The sequence below is a fragment of the Bison bison genome, unplaced genomic scaffold (assembly GCF_000754665.1).
Source record: "Bison bison bison isolate TAMUID 2011002044 unplaced genomic scaffold, Bison_UMD1.0 scf7180017863823, whole genome shotgun sequence".
Lineage (NCBI taxonomy): Eukaryota > Metazoa > Chordata > Mammalia > Artiodactyla > Bovidae > Bison > Bison bison.
Window position 1 is genome coordinate 401,225 of NW_011494395.1, and position 20,486 is coordinate 421,710.

Genomic DNA, 20,486 nt, shown 5'->3' on the forward strand with positions numbered 1-20,486 from the left:
GGTGGTGGGGAGCGGGGCAGAGTGCAGGGAGCAGAAGTGGCATTGTGTCCTCTGGGTGGAGGGGTTGGGGGTCACATACCACCCCACACACTGAAGGCTTTGTGTCTGCTGGCCTCCCCCTGGCCTAGGCTGGAATGTCATGTGGTGGGGGGGGGGGGAAGGAGAGGGACAGAAAAAGGGACACAAACACATTTCTCTGAGGGACAGATGGGCAGGAGAACCTGAGTCTTAAACCTATGAAAAGGGGTTTTTCCATAGTCTCCTTGCCTGAGAGTGGCTCCTCTAGAGCCCTGGGAGTTAGCGAGCCCCAGAGAAATTTGAAAACAGGATATCCCTACTATCTTGACTACTATGGGCTGCAATACAGGCTTCTTGAGATGACCAGGTCCTTTGGGAGTCTTCTTTTTTTTTCCATCTCTCTGCATCTTGGGTGATTCTTTCCAGATAAAACCTTTTCTCCATGGGAAAATATCCAGGGGATAATCCTCTAATCTTACCCTCTTTTTCAGGAAGCTCTTCACTGCCTCATGCTGAAGTTTAAGTCCATTTCAGTTAAGAGCAAGGCAGCAAAATCACATTGAGTGCCAGCTACATAGATGAGTATGTGAGTATGTGGGTAGTTGAGTAATAGAGGAATAAAAATTAAGATCTTCCTTCAAGGAGTTCAAAATTTAGTTTGGGGAAGCAGAGAGAGGGGAATCAGAGAACAAACCCATTAACAATGAACTATAATAAACCATGATGCTTGGTATAGTAGTGTGATGAACAAAGTGCCAAGAGCATAAAGAGGGCATGCAGAGCTACATTAGCAAGATTAAGTTGTGTAACAGATATTAAACACAAAAATAACTTTCATTTAATAAATGAAGTTCAGAAGAAGGGGGAGTCATGTCTATAAGTCAGTATTAGATGCAGACCAGCTGTTAAGGATGCATGGCATTTTGAAGAGGAGAAATTGGCAGTGCAGACATCTTGGAAGGTAGAAGAGCAAGAGCAAAGATAAAGAGATAAGAAAGCATGTGTGTGTGTGTGGAGGAGGCGTTGGGTAGATTTGTGAAGTCTGGGGAATATTCAGGGCAGATCTGGTATCCCCCATTTTGACTTGACATGGGGGATCTTGAACAGGCATCACAGGAAAGGAGGCTGCACAGGAAAGCTGAAGTCAGTTTGTGGAGGGCCTTAAATGACAGACTAAAGGGGTGGATTTAATTTGGTACATTATAAGAATTTGCTGAAGGTTTGGGGTTTGTATTTGGGGATAGGAATGGGAGTGTCTATATAGTCAGAGCTGAGTTTTAAGACAGATAAGTTAAGTGAAACTATTTAAAGAGCTAAGTGAAAAAGACACTCATTGGATTTGTTAATGTGAAACTTCAGAGGGCCAATGACTGGAAGATCAATAGCAGAAAACTCTAACATAACAACTTCCTAAAGACTAAATTGTTTATTAAATGAAACCTGTTTTTTTGAGATACCCATTAAGGAATACATTAAGGCACAGTCTTGAAGATCAGCTGTCAGCTGTGTTGCAGAGGAGATTCCTGAACTAGATAGAAAAGCAGGTTGGAGCGCCTCAAAGGTCTCTTCCAAAACCAGAGGCCTGTTAAAGTGCTTTCTTTGACAGCATTATAGAAATGCAAAATAGTATTTTCATTTGATGCAGAAATAAGTGAATCTCCCCTATGTAAGTCCTGAAAGGAAAAGCACAGGAGTGCTAAATATAAATAAGATCTGAATATTAATGTGATGAATATGTTTTTATTGTAGAACAGGAGTTGCCCTGGGCTGCTGTCTCCTTCACTTCTTCTCACCCCACCTCCTCAAAAAGGGCAGACTTTTTCTCTCTTCCATTCCTTGCCACTTGTTTGCTTCTCTTTTAAGTCCTAAGTTCTCTGGAAGTGACTGCTGTGCTAGGTTTCCTCAGAACTGCTTTCCTGCATACAAATCAAAGCAAGCTCTCCCCCACCCTCACCCCAGGTTATTCTGGCAGTGGGTGTCGCCCACACAGCCCTGAAACAAGGAACAAGGCAGCGCTGTTGTTAGTGGGCATCTAGCTCATGTGGCAGCTCAAGCCCAGGAATTGTGAGACATAAAGCTCATGGAGGTGGTTAGAGGATGCTCCCCATCCTTGGCGAATAGTGGTCTGGGAGGGTTTCTCCCCGACGGATCTCAACTTGTGCACTATTTCTGGTGAAGAAGGTTCACATAAGAATGGGAAGGAGCCCCAAGTATCTTTAATAAACTTTTTTAAAAGTATAATTGATTTGCAAAATTGTGCTAGTTTCTAGTATGCAGCAAAGTGCATAGTATCAAAGTGCAGCAAAGTGCAGCAAATAGTAGCAAAGTGCAGCAAAGTCACGTATCTAGTAATATATATATATATTCTTTTCCATACGGTTTATTACAGGATATTGAATGTAGTTTCCTATGCAGTAGGATCTTCTTGGTTATCTATTTTATTTTTTTTTTGAATCTATTTTATATATAGTTAATTTATATCTGCTAGTCCCAAACTCCTAATTTATTCCACCCCACCCCCATTTGGTAATTAAACATTTGCTGTCTATGTGTTCTGTTCTGTAAATAAGTTTATCTGTGTCATATTTTAGATTCCACATATAAATGATATCCTATTTGTCTTTCTGATTTACTTCACTTAGTATGCTAATCTCTTGGTTCATCCATACCATACCATACCATACTGGGTAAACCCAAAGTATCTTTTCCCTCGGTGTGTCAATCATCCTATAAGACGTTTTTAGTCCCACCTGGAAGGGGGAAGGAGTGAAACCAGACTAAGACGTCTTCAGTGAAGAATCTAGGCAAGTCCTGTTTTGTGGGGCTGAACAAATCAGTGTGTACAGCGGTGAAATGTACACTGCAGAATCTGACCCAGCCGCAATTCTGCCGAAATCTTCTCACTTTCAAATAGAAGTCAGTTGAGAGAGAAAGAGGCAGACACCATGAGAGCAGATAAAACCAGCCAACAAACTGAACCCGACAGGTGCCCAAGCCTCTAACATAGTCGGTGTTGTCACGTGACGGAAGCCCCGCCCAGAGGTGGTGGGGCCGTCTGGCGTCACTTCCGTCAGGCCGGATCCCAAGATGGCTGCGCTCTTGTTGAGGTGACTTTAGTTTGGGGCTGGGAGTCCGTGCCGGCGGCCCTCAGGGGACCTGTATTGCCCCCTCACGTCTTGCTGATAGCTGTTTACCCCGTGCTTGGGCACGGAAAGGACCCGTGGGTGGAGGCGACGCAGTCTCGAGTCGTAGAGACCCCTTCCCCTCCCCCAGCCGCTCCTGTATATCGTGGAGAGCTTCGGAGTCACTGGCGGATTATTTTTTCCTTACTCCGTTTTACGGAGGGGTCGCGGGGTTCTCGCTTCTTTTGCTTTCCCCACTTCTAATAGTTCTCCCCCAGCTTGCTGTCTGGGCCACGGCCAGAGCCGAGCTCAAGAAAACAGCTCTAACTTTTTCATTTAGGGCTTGGGCTTCGAGAAGAATCTTGGTGTACTTTACTTCTGCATTTTACTCCTGCAAACACCAGCTGCTGGCAATGGGTGGGCACTGTTCGAGTTCCTAACCGGCCCCTGGTAGAAAGTGCAGGAACCCCACCGGGCTGACCATTAGTAACAGCGCCTATAGCTGTCGCTCTGCTGCGCCAAAGCAGCCCGGAAATTCAATTTTAGTTTATTTTTTTATTTGGTGGGTGAGGGGAGTAGATAGCTCAGTTTTTCTCTGCAGTGTCAGCTCGTCCAGAGAAATACCCTAGATTTTCTTCCATTCTGAATTGTCCGCTTTTTAAGAGGACTCGTTCTCACAGCCTGTGTAGCTGTAGCCGCTTTAGTGACTTTAGACGCACTTGATACAAATCCCAGCACAGTTTCGTGCCAGCACTATTTTTAGAAACTATTTGTTATGGAAAGTTAGCTTAAATGCTGTTGAGATTTAATTCCTGATTTCCCCAAATATCTTCTCGTTCTCTTTCCACTTCAGTCACTCGGCATAAAAATAGACGGACTTTATTTAGTTTTTCTCTGTGACAAAATGATTGCTCTTGGGAGTTGAGATCAGGAATGGTTTACCTTGATCCTTCATTTTTCTCCCTGTCTGTTATTTCCAATTGTATCTCTTTCTAAAATGTGTCAGGGCTAGTCTTGCCAGATTGCCTCCTTTATTACAGGTAGTTTGACCATAATTGAATGCTTCTAAATTCCTTGGTATATACATTTCAGTAGATGTCATAGGCTTTTTGGTGGCATTACCTTATAGCTTGTATTGATCATATTGGGTCTGAACAGTTCATTTTAGGAGTTTCATGTTTAGTACTTAGAAAGTGAGGATCACTGTATTCATTGACTATGTCCAAACTAATTTTGAGCTATATAGGACTATCATTATTAGGATTCATTAGTGATAGTACAAAACTCTTATGGGAGGGACACCTCTCTTCATTTCTTACAAGGGTTTTTTAAAAGAAGTAGGAGATTTCAAAAAACTTTTTTTTTTTTCTTTTTGGGAGTTCTGGGGTCTAATTCCATTTCACTAGAGGGATTTGTTTATAATGTGCTGATCTCACCTCAAAGGAAAATACCTTCTAAGAAATTCTGGGAGCTGGTTTCTAGTTCTAGTAGTGTCACTAATTCCATTTATTTTAGACAAGTCTGGGTCATTGATGAGATGATTGTCATTTCTTTGCAAATGAAAATAGTCAGGTTCGATGCAGGATACTGGATGCTTGGGGCTGGTGCACTGGGCGACCCAGAGGGATGGTATGGGGAGGGAGGAGGGAGGAGGGTTCAGGTTGGGGAGCACATGTATACCTGTGGCGGATTCATTTTGATATTTGGCAAAACTAATACAATTATGTAAAGTTTAAAAATTAAAAAAAAAAAAAAGAAAAGTCATAACTTGAACTCAGGAGAAATATTTTCTAAATGTTTTTAATGCTTGGTTAACTAAAAATTATTAGTATGGCAGTGCTGTATGTTATGGATTTTGAATAGTATTCTATATTCTGTATAGTCCCTGAACAGTTCACAAACTAGCTAGGGATGAATAACCAGCTATGTAGCACAAGCTCCATTGATAGTCAGGGAATGATTTGCCAAAGCCAAGAAGACCTAGATGGAGAACTAAGTTAAGAATAGCTAGGCTTCTGTCTTGTAATATTCATGCAACTTAAGCACAAACCCACCAAGAGTCATTAACCCTCTGGCATTGCCCATCGTATTAAATAAAGCCCCTCTAAAAACAAGGCTTAATTTATTTAAAGTCTGAATTCTTAAGACTGCTTTTTAAAATAAGCATAGTCATTCACAGACCATTTTTTTGAGCCTGTTCTATGTGTCATGTTGTTATAGGTGCTGTAGATGTAAAGTATTCCATTCTATGCTGGAGGAACTCAAAGTTTAGCACAGGAGATTGATTAATAAGCAACCTAATTTTGATTTAGAGATATGAACAGTTGCTTTGGGAGCATAGCAGGTGCAGCAGGTAAGGCTGCTTCCTTTTAGGAGTGAAGTTGCCATTTGGGAGTTGCTGGGTCTTGAAGGATGACTTTATCAGACTGTAAGGGAGGTCCACTCAGAATAGCCTGAGCAAAGGCATGTGGTCAAAAGAAACTATTGCTCTATCTGTGGGCAATGTGACTTTCAGTTTGGTAGTATAGGGGGCTGAAGGGAACTTGTGGGGGAATAGTTCTAGAGAACTGGATTGGGTCATGTTGAGAAGGACGTTGTTTGACTGTGCATACCAGTTCACTGTTAAAGACTTTTAGGCAGATGATTGATGAAGTCAGCTTTCTTTTTCAGTAACTTAACTGGTTATATTGAATGATAGGGAAGAGATTGGTGGTGCTAGGAGATCAGTTCAGGAGTTCTTGGTGGAGTTGGTTGGATGCTCATACAGTTAATCAGAACTTTCATGTATAAATGATTGCTCTTCATTGTGTCCTTCAAGATTATATATTTTAATGTTGTTGTTAACCTCAGACATTTATGAAACTAAGTTTTCATGTGCCATCAGATCAGGTGTAGAGGATGTGCAAAAGAAAGTCATTATATTATACTCATATCTTGTTTTGGACTAAAAATGGTTTTTATTTAATTTGATGACATAGACTTGGCTTTGAATAACTTTTGTTTTTTTTCCAGAAGTCAGATCCATTTTCAGCAGATGAAGATTTTTAACACCACAAAGAATTTTAAAGAGAATGTGATGTGAATTCTAAAGACCTTTGGGAAACCAGTGGAATATTAATAAATTACATATATGTGGTATAGTGCAGTTTAGAGAGTGCTTTCCTATACATTTTCTCATGTTATCCTTCTAGTAATCAGTAATGTAGGTTTTATCAATCCCATTTTACAAATGAAAAAGCTGAAGCTCAGTTACTCACTATATACATTAGGGCAATCTAGACCTCCAGTCTGACTTTTATTACTTTGTCCAGTGTTCTTTCTACATTACTGTTGTTGCCTCGATACAGGGAAGAGCTTCAGAAACAATTTGAGCAATGATTACATTTAGGGGGAGACATGTATAGTGCATTTAGAAAGGGACAGCCCTAAATGGAAATTATAAGTTCTGGTTTTTTAAAAACAAAACAAGGCAACTACTGTTACTTTCTAGCTGTAACATAAAGTGCTATTCCTGGGTTGGAAAAGAAATCTTTTCAGGGTTTCTGGTTTCACATGAAAGGCAAGGATAGATTAAACATCTACTCTTGTCGTATTTCAAATAAGGTTATGTAGTTGTGCAACCAGATTCTGTTAGGGCCTTGTGGAAAGTTTACATTGGTATTTGTCTGGGAAACAATAGCATTAGACAGAGAGTGCTGTAGATTCCAACCCACATCTGAAAACTCTCGCTGGGTAGCTGAGTAACTGGACCTAGCCTGGTGTGAGGAATGCGTGCCCTGCAACTTCAGAGTCACAATTACTTCAATTGATATAGAGAGATTTGTTCCCACTTCTTTCTTTCTGGGAGTCTTGGGTGCACAATGTCTGTATTCACCCCTTGCCTCCAAAGCTGGGAAGAGGGAAGAGCTGAAGGAAGTGTTGGTTGGATTATTTTTCCTTCCAGTAGTGGGCCCTTCTAGTTTTCTAGTGTAAAACATAAGGTTCTTGAAATGTTTATGCCTCTGATATCAATGATGTGAGGGACATCATGCACTTTTTTTAGAAGTGTTGGATCTTAATGTGATCTTGTATCCCCCGTGTACATAGTGGATATATGATAAACTTTTGTAGAATCTCAGTGTATTTTTAATTTTGGTCCCAGAGCTTCACTCTGATACCTTTCTTAAAGATTTGATATAATGTGAGTTAAAGGGGTGTAGTGATCATGTGTTTTTCATGATACCATGTAAACGCTGGATCAGAGCTTCTTTAGGTAGAGTGGCTGGGCACATTTTAGTCTTGGACTTGAAAAGCAGTTCTGGTATTGATTGCTATTTAAAAAATAGCATTTTAGTGGAAAGCTTGTGTATCCTCTTCAAGAACCTTTTCATGTGGATAGCAGAGAAATCTGCATTCTCATATTTTTTGCATTATTGTATGATGGCCTTTTTCACTTCAAGGTCATCTGGGTTGTCTAGAACCTGGTGGTAGTTCCCTAAAATAACAGTTTAATACTTAGACCCTCACTCTTCAAACCCCTGTTCTTTAAACCTTTTAAATTCATCCATTTGCGCAGGTGTTTGCTTTAGCTAAGCTGTATAGTACTTGGGGGGCTTCCCAGGGGGCGGTAGTGCTAAAAGAACCGGCCTGCTAATGCAGGAGATGTAAAGAGATGTGGGTTCAGTCTCTGGGTGGGGAAGCTCCCACAGAAGAGGGCACGGCAACCCACTCTAGTATTCTTGCCTGGAGAGTCCTTTGGACAGAGGAGCCTGGTGGGCTACAGTCCATAGGGTCGCAAAGAGTCAGACGTGACTGAAGCGACTTAGCACACAGCACACACACAGTTCTTGGTGTTGCCAGTGGCTTATTCTGTCCCTCTGCCTTTTTTTTTTTCCCCCAGAAAAAACCCTGTCTTTTAACCATCACCTCCTTTAAGACCTAGCTTGAAAAAAATTGCTTTCTATATTTCTTTTTTTGGCCGCCCCTTGTGGCATGTAGGATCCTGGTTCCCTAACCAGGGATTGAACCTGTGCCTCTTACAGTGGGAGCATGGAGTGTCAACCACTGGACCACCAGAGAAGTCCCACTTTCTATATTTCTTTGTTGAGTATTAACCAATTCTGATTATTCTTCTACCTTGTACTATTTGTGTTTAGCTAAAACCTTATTTTGCATTTGAAAATAATGTTTGTGATTATTCTCAAGTTATTAAAGTTGTAGCTTTCCAACTAGAAGATAAATCTCAAAATCCTGATACTGTCATTGTTCTCATCTTATTCCTAATTTTCCCCTCCACCCTAAAGTCTTAACACAGTACAAAAATAGAGAAGTTGATACACTAAAGTTGATACACTAAAAATGGTCTCTAAATGTTTATTGACTATTGGTTCTCTTATCTTGCAGACATGTTGGCCGTCGCTGCCTCCGTGCCCACCTTAGTCCTCAGCTCTGTATCAGAAAGTAAGTTCCTAAATCTGTGGAGATTATTATTATTTAAGCTTTTTCTCATCAGAGAAAAGCAGTAGGTTTTTGACTGAGATTTTGGGGATATATACGAAAGCAGGTAATTGTAGATGGTTGGCTGAAAATTTAGTGACCATGGTCTCTAGTTTTCTTACCTGGTAGTAGAAGAAAGAAGGAATTTGAATATATCTTTGGTCTTTTCTTAATTTTCCTCACTTTAAGCTTTTCTGCTTTTTTTAACTTCATTTATTTGCTCCATTTTTTGGTTCCTTTCTTGATATTTAATTCTCTTCTGTCTAGTCTTTTTTCCTTTTGTACTTCCTTTTTCTTGTAACCTTTAATTTTGGGCAGCTCCCAGGAGTTAAATCTGTTTCTTCTTACAGTATTCATTTCTAGTCTGTTGACCTCAGCAGTTGCCCCTGTATGGTTTTTTTTGTTATAAAAAACTTTAAAATATTTATTTATGGCCACACCCCACAGCATGTGGAACTTCCCTGACCAGGGATTGAACCCGTGGCTGCATTGGAAGGTTGGAGTATTAACTGGACTACCAGGGAAGTACCCCTTAACTTTTTTTTTTTAATTAATTTATTTTTGTCTATACTGCATCTTCGTTGCTGTGAGGGCTTCCCTCTAGTTGTGGCAAGCAGGGGCTCCTCTAGTTGCAGTGCAGGCTCATCTCACTGCAGTGGCCTGTCTTATCATAGAGCACAGGCTCTAGGGCATGAGGGTTTCAGTAGTTGCAGCATAACTTTTTACTTATTTTTCTAATCCCCCTTTAACTTTTATTAATTTTAGAAATATTTCATACTTTTAGGGAGTTCCTTGGTTGCCTAGTGGTTAGGATTGCAGGCTTTCACTGTGGTGGCCTGGATTCAATCCCTGTTCCATGAACTGAGATTCTGCATGCTGAGCAATGCACCTGGGGTGGGGGCGGGGGGAGAGTAGACATATTTGGTACTTTCAGAAAAGTTGTAAAAATAGTACAAAGAAGTTCTACGTACCTTTCACCTATATTCTCAGTTGTTAACATTTTGCTGTGTTTACATACCACTCTATATTTTTGGTTGTGCCATATGAAATTATATTTTTGTAGCTCAAAACTTGTGTAATACTGATAATTTAGTGTGGTTCAGCACAATTTAATTAGTATGATTTTCTCTGCATTCTTTGAGATTAAGCTGCAGACATCATGACCTCTTCCAAATACTTCTCCTAAGGGAATTCCTGGTGTTCTAATAGCCAGGACTCCACACTTCCACTGCAGGGAGCATGGGTTTGATCCCTTGTCAGGGAAATAAGATCTCACATATCTCACAGCACAGCAAAATAAACCCTAATTTCTCCTAAGAACAAGAACATTATCTTATAAAACACAGAATAATTATACAAATGCAGTTATCAAACTCAGGAAATTTAACTTTGACCTAATCTTACTTGATATAAAGTCAATTTTCAGATTTTTCATTTGTCCCAAACAGACTGTCTGTCCCCTCTCCAGGATCTAATTAGGCTCACATGTTATATTAATTGTCTTATTTCTGTAGTATCGTTTAATCTGGAACTATTTCTTAGCCTTTTTTGTCTTTTATGACATTGACTTTTTTCAAGAATACAGGTCAGTTATTTTTCAGAGTTTTTCTCAAGTTAGATTTGTCTGATTGTTTTCTAATGAGTTAGGTTATGCATTTTTGGCAGGAGTAATACATTAATGATGTTTTATCCTCACTATATCACATCAGGGACATATGCTGTCATTTGTCCCATTATCAGTGATTTTAACTTTGGCCATTTGAATACAGAAATGTTTGCTGAGTTTTTTCCCAGTATGAAGTTACTGTTTTTAACTTTTGTAATTTGTAAGTAATATTTGGGGAAATATTTTTCTTGAGGGGGATGGATCATGTTTAATGTAGGTACATAGTAAATTAAATTGTTGAACATAGCTGTCTAAGAATTGGCTTCAGCCTAGCTTCAGTTCAGTCGCTCAATCATGTCTGAATCTTTGCAACCCCATGGACTGCAGTACGCCAGGCTTCCCTGTCCATCACCAACTCCTGGAGCTTACTCAAACTCATGTCCATTGAGTTGGTGATACCATCCAACCATCTCATCCTCTGTCATCCCCTTTTCCTCCTGCCTTCAGTCTTTCCCAGCACCAGGATCTTTTCAAATCAGTCAGTTCTTTGCATCAGGTGGCCAAAGTACTGGAGTTTCAGCTTCAGCATCAGTCCTTCCAATGAATATTCAGGACTGATTTCCTTTAGGATAGACTGGTTGGATCTCCTTGCAGTCCAAGGGACTCTGAGGAGTCCTCCAACACCACAGTTCAAAAGCGTCAATTCTTCAGCACTCAGCTTTCTTTATAGTCCAACTCTGACATCCATACATGACTACTGGAAAAACCATAGCTTTGACTAGATGGACCTTTGTTGGCAAAGTAGTGTCTCTGCTTTTTAATATGCTGTCTAGGTTGGTCATAACTTTTCTTCCAAGGAGCAAGTGTCTTTTAATTTCATGGCTGCAGTCGACATCTGCCGTGATTTTGGAGCCCCCAAAAATAAAGTCTCTCACTGTTTCCACTGTTTCCCCATCTGTTTCCCAGTGATGGGAAACATCATGGGAAGTGATGGGACCAGATGCCATGATCTTAGTTTTCTGAATGTTGAGTTTTAAGCCAACTTTTTCACTCTCCTGTTTCATCAGCCTAGCCTAGTGACGAGAAAAATCATGAAACTATTTAGAGGTACTGGACTGAATCTAGTTCTCAATTTTTGAGAACCTGGAAAGGAGTCTTGAAGAGCTAGATGAGAGCAGGTGGTAATGTATGAGATATCACACATGACCTGGGTGATATGTAAATGGTTTTGAAATATTGTATTTGCCCTGCTGCCCAACAAGAAAGTTAATCTTCCATTACTGTACTTGGGTGTTGGGGGATTGAGAAGAAGAGTTGCTCTCTAATATGACCTCATTGGGTGGTTGAGGTTATTAGTAGCTGAGTCGTACTTAGCAGAAAGATAAGGTGAGTGGACAGACTTGTTTTCTTAATATATGGGTTCATCTAGCCCAGCTTACCTTTAACTTTTTATTATGTAAAATTTTAAACCAAGTTTACTTTTAATCATTTAAACCTTTTGGTTTTATTTTAGTGCTGTTCCTTTGGGAACCACAGCCAAAGAAGAGATGGAGAGGTTCTGGAGTAAGAACACTAGTTTAAACCGTCCTTTGTCTCCCCATATCAGCATCTACGGGTAAGGGCTCTGGAACCAGGGAATTTAGTAGTAGCAGGTAAAAGTTCTAGAGGTAAATCAAAATGTAATTCCTATTAATTAAAAGAAATTATTTTGAAATCATTTCAGATTTGCATAAATATTGCAGAAATAGTGTGCTGTGTTACTGTATACTCTTATGCAGACTCCCAGTGTGTTAACATGTCTGAATGATTTTTGAAAAGTGCAGCGATGATGATACTCATTACTCCTGTGTTAGTTTCTATTGCTGCTGTCATAAGTACTCAAAAACTTGGTAACTGAAAATAACACGTTTATTATCTTAACAGTCCTGTAGTTCAAAGTCTGGCTTAGGTCTTACAGGGCTAAAATTAAGGTGTTGGCAGGGCTGCGTTCATTTCTGGAGGCTCTGGGGGAGAATTTGTTTTGTTGCTCTCTCCAGCTTCTGAAGGCTGTTCTGAATCCCTTGGCTTGGAACCCATTTCCTCCATTTTCAAAGCCAGCAGTGGTGTGTCAGGTTCTCCCATCATATCACTTTAAACTTGCTTCATTGTCACATTTCTTCCCTGATTCCCTCCTTCTGCCAGCCCCTTCCACTTTTAAGGACCCTTTGTATTATATTGGGCCCATCCAGATAATCCAGGATAGCCTTCTTATCTTAAGGTGAGGTTATTAGCAACTTTAATTTCACTTACAACCTTAATTCCCCATTGCTATTTAAGGTAAATATTCACAAGTTTCAGGAATTAGAATGTGGACATCTTTCTGCCTGCTGCAGTCCCTTAATACTTGAGTGTATGTTTCTTAAATTTGAGGAAACTCTCCATACTATAGCCATCACAGTCAGAAAACTAACATTGATCCTGTGTTAATCACCTAATCCTCAGATCCCATTCAGATTTTGCCAGTTGTCCCAAAAATGTCCTTTATAGGTCCAGGATCCAACTGAGGATCATGTATTACATTTAGTTGTTTAACTACTTGGAATTAGCACAAACCCCACAGGTTGGGGTTCAGTCCCACAGGGCTGCCTCCCACTTCAGATGCCAATCCCCAATCCCAGCTTGTTACTTGTACTTCTAACTGAAAGTGTTAGTTGCTCAGTCGTGTCTTGACTGTTCACGACCCCATGGACTGTAGCCTGCCAGGCTCCTCTGTCCATGGGATTCTTTAGGCAAGAATACTGGAGTGGGGAGCCATTCCCTTCTCCAGGGGTTCTTCCTGACCCAGGGATCGAATGCATGTCTCTTAATGTCTCCTGCATTGGCAGGCAGGTTTTTTACCACTAGCGCCACCTGGTACTTCTAATTAACCAACTATAAATCAAGAGTTCTCACAAACTCTTCCTTGGGTTCAGTAATTTGTTAAAATGGCTCAAGAAACTTGGAAACATTTACTTAAGTTTACTATGATTATAAAGGATATTACAGATGATACAGATGAATAGCCAGGTGCCCTTTTAGGTCCCTCTGTGTCTAGAAGGATCCTGAGCATAGGAGCTTCTGTCTCCATGGAGTTGGGGTGCATTATCCTTCTGATATATGGATTTATTTACCAACCTGAAAACTTACCAAACCCTGTACTTTGGAAATTTTTATGGAGGCTTCATCATGTAGCCATGATCAGTTATTAACTTAATCTCTAGCCCTTCCCTCCCTGGATGGAGGTGGGGGTGGGGCAGAAGGGTCCAAGCTTCTGGTCACGGGTTGGTCTTTCTGGCAACTAGCCCCCATCCAGAGTCACCTCATTAGAACAGAGGTCACTCTTACCTCCCAGGAAATTCTAAGGGATTTAGGAACTGTGTGTTGGGAACCAGAGTCAAAGACCAAATAAAAAGATCCTCCTAGCACCGGTATCAGTGAGGAGATTGATAAGGGTCCAGAAACTAGGAACAGATATGTTTTACACACACACACACACACTGATAAGGGTTCAGAAACTAGGAACAGATGTGTGTGTGTGTGTGTGTGTGTGTGTGTGTGTTTGTGTATCCCCCCCCACCACACCACCACATTACTTCACAATTCTTGTTTTACCCAGAGTTACACTATTACTCTGATTTATTTTGATGTTCAGATTGTCCCAGACTTGGCTGGTGGAAATTTTTCAAGATGACTCCTGTGAAATCAAGATCTGGGTGCTAGATGTGCTCACTGCTAACAGGATATCATTGCTTCTAGACTTTTCCTGACAGAGCTATGATATATATGTACAAACACACACACACAAACACACATGTTCATGTGTATACATGAGTATATACATATGTACATCTATTTCTGTTAATTTGTTGTCCTCAGAAGTAGCATTGATGGCTGTTATGCTAGTGTCTTCCCAAAAAACTCCTAACCCAGCAAAGCATCTTGAGTTCTGCTACCGTATTTTCTTGAGTTCCTGCCAGGGAAGCTGGTCATTTTTTAACCACCTCCACAAATACCACAACCCTTCAGATTTTTTCCAAACTAGATTCCTGAAATAATTCTGATTGTAGAAATTGGACAGTCTACTAAAACAGAAGAAGATGAATAAGTGTTTGCTACTTTCTGGTAAAACTTTTTTTTAAGAGATGAGAGATTTGGGGGAGGATTATAATGAAGAAGAATTTGTCAAATTACCTTGAGTCTATATTTAAAGCCTTTTTTCACAAGTCATATTAACAAATGATAATAAGCTAGTGGGATGAGACTTAAACTACTTTGTTTGCTCTTCTGATGATGAAACTCTAGACATACTCATGGGAAAAAAAGAAAAGAAATAGCAGGAAACATGGGGCTGTTTCCAAGGTGATATGTCTGGGAAAGATACCTGAGATATCTGGAGTCATATTTTCTGTTACTAACTTTTATAAATTTTTGGAGGTAGCATGGAAATATATGGTTAAGTTAGCCTTTCTGAAGTATTCTTTATCTCTTAGTAAATTGTTATTATCAAAGCAAAAGTATATATAGGGAATTGCATTTTCAGGAAAACAAGTCATTTTAAAAGATGTTAGAAAAATATTTTAAAAATTTAGAGTTGGAAGAGTTCTTAGATTTTAATTTAATTTTCAACCACATTGGTTTTAAGAGTGCTGCTTGGGGCTTGGGATATTCCATTAAGTATCACAACTACCCACTTCTGTGGGTAGTTGTGTGGGGCTGGCCAACATGCAGATTGTACTGTAGGCCCTTAGACCTGGCTATAACCAAAGCAACTTGACTTTAAGGATTTTGCTTTTGAAGAAAGGGTGCTACTCAAAAAAAGAAAAAAGTTTAAAAGCCACAGATGAGTAAATTTCCTCTGCAGTACTTTCATAAACAAATGTCTACTTAGGCTTGCATGCCTCCAGTGACAAGAAACTCACATCACCCTTTTCCAGTTTGGAAATTTCTCATATTATCAGAAAGACCCTTACTTTATTGAACTTACTGTAACTTATATCTTCTGCACAGTTCAGTTCAGTTCAGTCGCTCAGTTGTGTCCGACTCTGTAACCCCATGAATTGCAGCACGCCAGGCCTCCCTGTCCATCACCGACTCCCAGAGTTCACCCAAACTCATGTCCATCGAATCGGTGATGCCATCCAGCCATCTCATCCTCTGCGTCCCTTTCTCCTCCTGCCCCAATCCCTCCCAGCATCAGAGTCTTTTCCAGTGAGTCAACTCTTCGCATGAGGTGGCCAAAGTATTGGAGTTTCAGCTTTAGCATCAGTCCTTCCAAAGAACACCCAGGACTGATCTCCTTTAGAATGGACTGGTTGGATCTCCTTGCAGTCTGCACAGTGGCTCTAGTTCTACCATAAACTATGTAAAATAGATCTAAGCCTATTTTTTTCCCCTGATGACCTTTTTTGATGTTGAACGTCTTTTCATGTGTTTACTGGCCACCTGTATATCTTCTTTAGAGAAATGAATATTCAAGTCCTATGTTCATTTTTATATTGGATTGCCTTTTATCCTTGTTTAAAATTTGTGGTAAAACATACATAACAAAATTTACCAGTTTATTGATTGTTAAGTGTACAGTTCAGTGGCATTAAGTACATTCACGTTGTTGTGCAACTGTCACTGCTCTTCATCTCCAGAATCTTTTCATCTTCCCAAACCAAAACTCTGTACAGTAATTCCCATTCCCCCGGCCCCTGGCAACCACCGTTTGAGCTTCCATCTTTATAAATTTGACTACCTGTATGTTGTGCTTAGTTACTCAGTTGTGTCTGACTCTTCTCAACCCCATGGACTGTAGCCCACCAGGGTTCTCTGTCCATAAGGATTCTGCAGGCAAGAATACTGGAGTGCGTTGCTATTTCCCTCTCCAGGGGATCTTCCCAACTTGGGGATCAAACCCAGGTCTCCCACATTGCAGGTGGATTCTTTACCTGCTGAGCCACCAGGACCTCATAAAGTAGAATCACATGATGTTTTTCCTTTTGTATTTGGCTTATTGCATCTGGCATAATGTTCTCAAGGTTAACCTGTGTTGAAGAATCTATCAGAATTCCATTTCTTTTTAAGACTGAATAATATCCCATTGTACATATGTACCACATTTTGCTTATCCATTCATTTGGATTGTTTCTATCTTTTGGCTGTTGTGAATAATGCTGCTATGAACATGGGCACACAGATATCTCTTTGAACCTCTGCTTTCAATTCTTTGGGGGTATATCCTAGAAGTGGAATTGCTGGATTATGGTAATTCTGTGCTTAATTTTTTGAGAAAACAGCGTATTGACCTTAGGGGCAGTAGCACTGTTTGCATTTCCACCAGCAGTGTGCACAAGGGCTCCAGGTTTTCCACATCCTCACCAACACTTGTGATTTACTGTTTTTGTTGTTGTTTTAATAATAACCATCCTAATGAATGTGAAGAGGTATTTCATTGTGATTTCAATGTGCATTTCTCTAGTGATTGGTGATGTTGAACATCTTTTCATATACTTAACTGGCCATTTATGTATCTTCTTTGCTTTTTGGTTTTTTGATGGTATTGTTTGCAGTATGATTGTTAGATCACTTGTTGAAATTCATATATCCTGTGTCTCTAGCTTTTTATTGGTTAACATTCTACTAACAGTCAAAAAAAGGAAAAAGAATTAACACTCTTCAAATCAGGAGATGTGTGTTAATTGCTCAGTGTGCCTGGTACTCTTTGAAGTTGAAATTCAAAGGTGAATAAGATATAACCTGTGTTGAAAAGGATCTCAGTGTTTCCTGAAAAAAAATGTTCCTAAAGGAAATCTTACTGGCTTCTAATCGTCACTTTTCTCTAACTGAGTTGAATCCGTCTTGATTTTCTGTGCTAGACTCTTACATAATGTTCAGAAGGAAATAGTGGGGGTGACCTGTTAGTCTCTGCCCCATGATTTCTGAGGCCTCAATGAGAAAACACAAACTGGGGTGAAATAATTTGAAGATTCGTTTACTCACATGTCTTGGGTTGATTCTGGCTTTTAGAGGGGCCTTCATTTTCTCTCTGCATTGATCTTTCTACTTGATCTCTCTGCATAGATTATTTGAGGCTTCCTTACAGCATGAAAGAAGGATGAAGGGACAGAAGGAGCACAAGTGATTTGGAAGTCATGCGGTGCCAGCTCTGTGCTCTGTATCTTGAGGCAGTCAGTCATGAAGTTCTGCCCAGAGTCAAGCGGCTAAATATAAATACGGTGTGATGAGGAGTGACAAGATTCTAGAAGATCATATGGGACTGGAAATACTATCATGATTATTTAGAAAAGAAAATTTCCTTTAGCAGCTCAGTTCTAGGCTAACAAGTCTATGATTTTAACCATTTTTTAAAGTTAGGTTAACATTTGACTTCATATCACTCCCATTTTCCATTTCAGTATTTCTTAAAGATTACAAGATCAGTGGTTATATTTCATGTGTTAGCTCTTGGGATTTAGTTCATCTGGCCAGGAGTCCTAAGTGCATTTGGAATGCAAAGTAATGTCTTATAATTTCCCCACTTTTTTTCCCCCCAGTTCTCTCAAATCAATATTTGTTCTGTCTTTTTTTTGTCTGATAATCATTCTCTTTGACAAATAAAATAGTTGAGCAATCTGCTTTGCACTCTGTCATCCATTAACATAAAATCGTCAGCCCCAGTTCGGAGGCTTGCTTTCCCTGAGTACAATCTTAAAAGCCCCTTTTTGTTGTCCTTGACATTTTTGCAAGCCTCAGCTCATTCTGGGTTTTAGTCTCCTGATTCTTCTGATCAAATTATGCCATTGTTCTCTGATTGTCCTTTGTTACGAGGCTCTTCTTCTGCCTTTTATATTTATCTTGTTAGTCTGAGTTAACCTAGAGTGGTGTCTAGTCAGTTTTCTTGGTTTCTTTAGACATTTTTTTTTTTTTTTTTTTTTTTTTAATACTGTGACCATTTTTTAACGTAGAGTTTTTTTTTACAGAGACATTTATTACACTTATTATTGTGACCATTTTTATTACATAGACATTATTTATTACACTTATTATTGTGACCTTTTTATTACATAAACATTGCTCTTTTCTTTTTTTACTGTGACCATTTTTATTACATAGAATTTCTTTTCATGATCTTTTCAATCTGCTGGAATTCCTTTCCTTTGGTGTATGGATTATGTAGTCTGATTATGCTCAACATTCTCTATCTAAGCTGACTTGCCAGGATGAATGTTAACTTTATCCAAAGATGCCTGTTCTTTCCATTTTACTAACCATTTCTCTCTTGAGCAAGAGAACTAGGTCCAGATTATACAAGTGTTGGTTATCCTTCTAAGGAAAAGCATTGACAGATGATTTTTAAAAGGGTTTGATGACAGAGTATTTCAAAACACCTGTGGATTTAAGAAACATATACTAAATCCAGCAAAATTAGATTTTTAAATTTGGGCTAAGTAATTTACTAGGGAATGAACGATATGCTCAATTTGGATATTTTTGTTTATATAATAATAAAGTTCATGGATGACTATGTTATATGAAACAGTAGATAAATAAAACTCAAGTTTTCTTCTACTTCTGTCTTACTACTGGAGGAAAGGAAGGACCCAGATGGTTGTATTCTAGTGTTTATTTTCTAACTGTATGCAACTTTAATTGATGTTTTCGACCCATGTTCTTTCTTTTATGAAAGGAATTTGAGTCTTAATTAATTTCTCATCTCTGTTAGTGATGCAGTTTAGAAAAGGGAGGGACTTCTTAAATAAATCATTTTCTTACTTTTAAACTGGAGAGTGAAAAACACAGGAATATGAAAGCTGTTTGGTTTTGGTTTGTGATAAATAGTTGCCTATTTCCAAAGTAGTTTATATTTCCTTTTCCAAGATAGATTCTCTACAATGGTGTCCTCTATTCCTCTTATAAATTGCCTTTGTGTGTTTCTTTCAGCTGGTCTCTTCCCATGGCGATGTCCATTTGCCACCGTGGCACTGGTATTGCCTTGAGTGCAGGTATGTATGTATGTTTTTATCTGCGTATGAACACACAAACACATACACACATTATTTCTTTGAAAAACTTTGCTATTTCTGTGGCTCTTGATAGTGCCTCCTTTGCAACCCAGCAGCTTAATTTAGAGAAAACGATAAGTCCATTGAAGTTTATTGTTTATTCATTTCTTTAACTGTTAATTATGAGTTCCCAAAATGCTCACGTTCTTTTCTTAACCAGTTTTTTTTTTTCCTTTTTTAAAAATTTTTCTTATTTTTTCTTATCCAGTTTTTAAACTATTCCCAGCACGTCCTGATATTATATTTATTGACATTACAGAGAACAGATACAGAAATATAATGGAGATAGACTGGCTGACAGAACATTGACCAAACACAGTCCAAGATTAATCATCAACCTTATTCTTTCAGAAAATCCATTTTAACACCCATTTTTCGTCACCTGGAATTGATCAAGTACAGAAATACTAAGTCATTCTCCATTCTCAAAAAGACCCTGGTAACAAACCACAATTTCTGTTTGTTTATTTATATAATATGAAATACAGCTGCAGCATTTGTTTTTCATAATATCCTTTGGGGTCCCTCCTAGTCTTCCATAGAGTATGTTTTTACTGAAGTGGTCATCAATAGGACTAGTGGCTCAAGTACAGGGATCCTGCATTGAGGAAGCTACTGCTGAGGCATTGGAGAAATTATCTAAAACTAAGTCTGTGATTCAAAATTAGATTAGTTTTGTTGGTAATCAAGTAAGGATAGGAACTCCTATCTTAAGATCCAATGTTGTTATTCCTGTGTTACCTTTTCTGTGGTTGGTAAAGTAATAATGGAATCCAGGTATAAGGATGATTGGTGTTGTCTGAGAATCTGTACAGTTTCTGATTTTTAACATACTTGGATTTAAATAATAGGATAAATTTTAGGATTAGCCTGTTCTAACTATAAATTCATAGTTACTTTATTTTTTCGTACTTAGACTCTCATAACTTTTAGATTGATGCTTTTTGCTTAGTTTGGTGGTGTTTATAAAACAGATTCAGTCCTAAAAATCACTGGAAGAATAAGAACAATTTATTTATTAGGCTATAGTTTCAATTATTGGACTTCCCAGGTGGCTCAGTGGTGAAGTATCCACCTCCTGTTGTGGGAGATGTGGGTTTGATCCCTGGGTTGGCAAGATCCCCTGGATCTTGAATGGCAACCCATTCTAGTATTCTTGCCTGAAAAATTCCATGGATGGAGGAGCCCAGCTGGCTACAG

At 39.2% G+C, this 20,486-nt stretch overlaps 1 protein-coding gene across 1 annotated transcript in view; it reads left to right on the forward strand.

The window, feature by feature from the left end:
• The first annotated feature begins 3,072 nt into the window (after positions 1–3,072).
• The window catches only part of SDHC (succinate dehydrogenase complex, subunit C, integral membrane protein, 15kDa), a 30,295-nt gene continuing 12,881 nt past the window's right edge, over positions 3,073–20,486 (forward strand). Inside the window, exons 1-4 of the mRNA XM_010833693.1 lie at positions 3,073–3,125; positions 8,523–8,579; positions 11,735–11,836; positions 19,165–19,226. Of these exons, the coding sequence (XP_010831995.1) occupies positions 3,106–3,125; positions 8,523–8,579; positions 11,735–11,836; positions 19,165–19,226 (241 nt within the window). The 5' untranslated portion in view covers positions 3,073–3,105. The remainder of the gene's footprint in view (positions 3,126–8,522; positions 8,580–11,734; positions 11,837–19,164; positions 19,227–20,486) is intronic.